This window comes from Condylura cristata, unplaced genomic scaffold, assembly GCF_000260355.1.
Source record: "Condylura cristata isolate star-nosed mole 26May11 unplaced genomic scaffold, ConCri1.0 scaffold00025, whole genome shotgun sequence".
In the NCBI taxonomy this organism is placed as follows: domain Eukaryota; kingdom Metazoa; phylum Chordata; class Mammalia; order Eulipotyphla; family Talpidae; genus Condylura; species Condylura cristata.
In genome coordinates this window covers 23,524,378-23,525,879 of record NW_004567126.1, presented here as the reverse complement: position 1 = coordinate 23,525,879, position 1,502 = coordinate 23,524,378, and the positions used below count along the sequence as shown (strand labels likewise).

Sequence of the window (1,502 nt, the reverse complement as noted above, 5' to 3'; positions counted from 1 at the left end):
GAGAGAGAGAGAGAGAGGGGGAGAGAGAGAGAGAGGAGAGGGGGAGGGAGAGGGGGAGAGAGAGAGGGAGAGAGAGAGAGAGAGAGAGAGAGAGAGATACTCTCTTCACTTTCAAGATAAGGAAAATGAGCAATAGAAACTAGGGATTCATCCAGGACAATTTAGATATGGAACTTTCTGGGCCCAGTAAGACATAACAGTAACCTCAATTACATGTCTGGAGCATATTGTCTTAAGGTAAACCGGTGGTTCAAATTTGGCTGCACATATTTTCTGGGGATTTTAAGAATTATTGATGCCTAGGCCCTCCTCCGTAGCATAATTAACTGGGCCCCATTCTGATAGGAGTTTCACAAACATCCAGACATTCTAAAATTCAGTCAAGGTTAAGAGCTCCAGAGCTTCTGGTTTGAGTCCCAGAGTGGAATGAAAACTGGTAAGTACCCTTCCTTAATCTGCTAAAAAGCTTACTTGCACATCCAGGCTCCTTGCTGTCATCGGGTAGTTTGGTCACAGATGGCACAGAAAAGTTTTAACTGGCAAATCTGATAGCTGCTCGAGAACCAGCGCTCTGCCCTAACCTCAGCTTGACAGTCAGGAAGTGGCCAATGCCTTCGCCTGGCACCTCTGATCAGTCATTCTTTCTTGTGCAGTGTGATGAAAAATGCACGAAAGCATACTTCCACATGGGAAAAGCCCACCTGGCCCTGAAGAACTACAGTACGGTGAGTGCTTGGAGAGTGTCAGTGGCAGGCCCGTCCCTGAGCCACGCTTCTTACTGTCTCGGGGCCAGCCCCGCCCCTCCAAGTCAGTGGCTATTTGCCCAGCTTCTAGTTGTGCCAGGCTAAAACTTAGATCTTTGAGTGGAAGGATGGTGACCATCATCTAGCCTCTCCACCTACAGGACTCCCTGTGCACCTCCTGCCAGTATTCACCCAGCCTGAGAGCCGCACCTCTTCAGAGAAGAGGTGGAAACAAAATTCACTTCTCATCTCATCATTCAAAATGAGCCAGGCAGTCACTAAGGTACACCAGGTTAATAGCAGCTTCACTGAGATACAGTTCACCTGCCAAACAGTTCACCTGTGGAAGTGTACAGTTCAGTGATTTTTAATCTATTCAGAGTTGTGCAGCCTGCCACTACCAGTTTTAGAACATTTTTGTCACCTTTCAAAAAACCTTGTGCCCATTCTCAGTCCCATCTCAACCCTTAGCAACCTCTGATCTACCTCTGTTGTTTCCCTGTTCTGACCTGTCCTTACACAGAGTCACGCATTGGGTGGTCTGCTGCGTCCGGCAGCTTTCACATAGCGTGATGTTTGTGAGGCGCATCCGTGTTCCGCGTATCGACTCTTCATTCCTTGTCTTAATAGCGCTGCGTCGCGGACTGACCATGTGGTGTTCACCTGTTTAGCAGCTGATGAACGTTTGGGTTGTTTGTTCTTTTGGATTACTGTGAATATTCGTGTGCCAGTTTTTTTTTTTTTTTTTTTTTTTTTTTT

General features: G+C 47.0%; 1 protein-coding gene across 2 annotated transcripts in view; it reads left to right on the top strand.

Moving 5' to 3' along the window:
- The window catches only part of TTC12 (tetratricopeptide repeat domain 12), a 41,435-nt gene that overhangs the window by 17,424 nt on the left and 22,509 nt on the right, over positions 1-1,502 (top strand). Inside the window, exon 8 of one of the 2 annotated variants that reach the window (XM_012729956.1) lies at positions 654-725. The exons of the other annotated variant lie outside the window; for it this stretch is intronic. Within the exon in view, the coding sequence (XP_012585410.1) occupies positions 654-725 (72 nt within the window). The remainder of the gene's footprint in view (positions 1-653; positions 726-1,502) is intronic. 2 annotated transcript variants of the gene reach the window in all.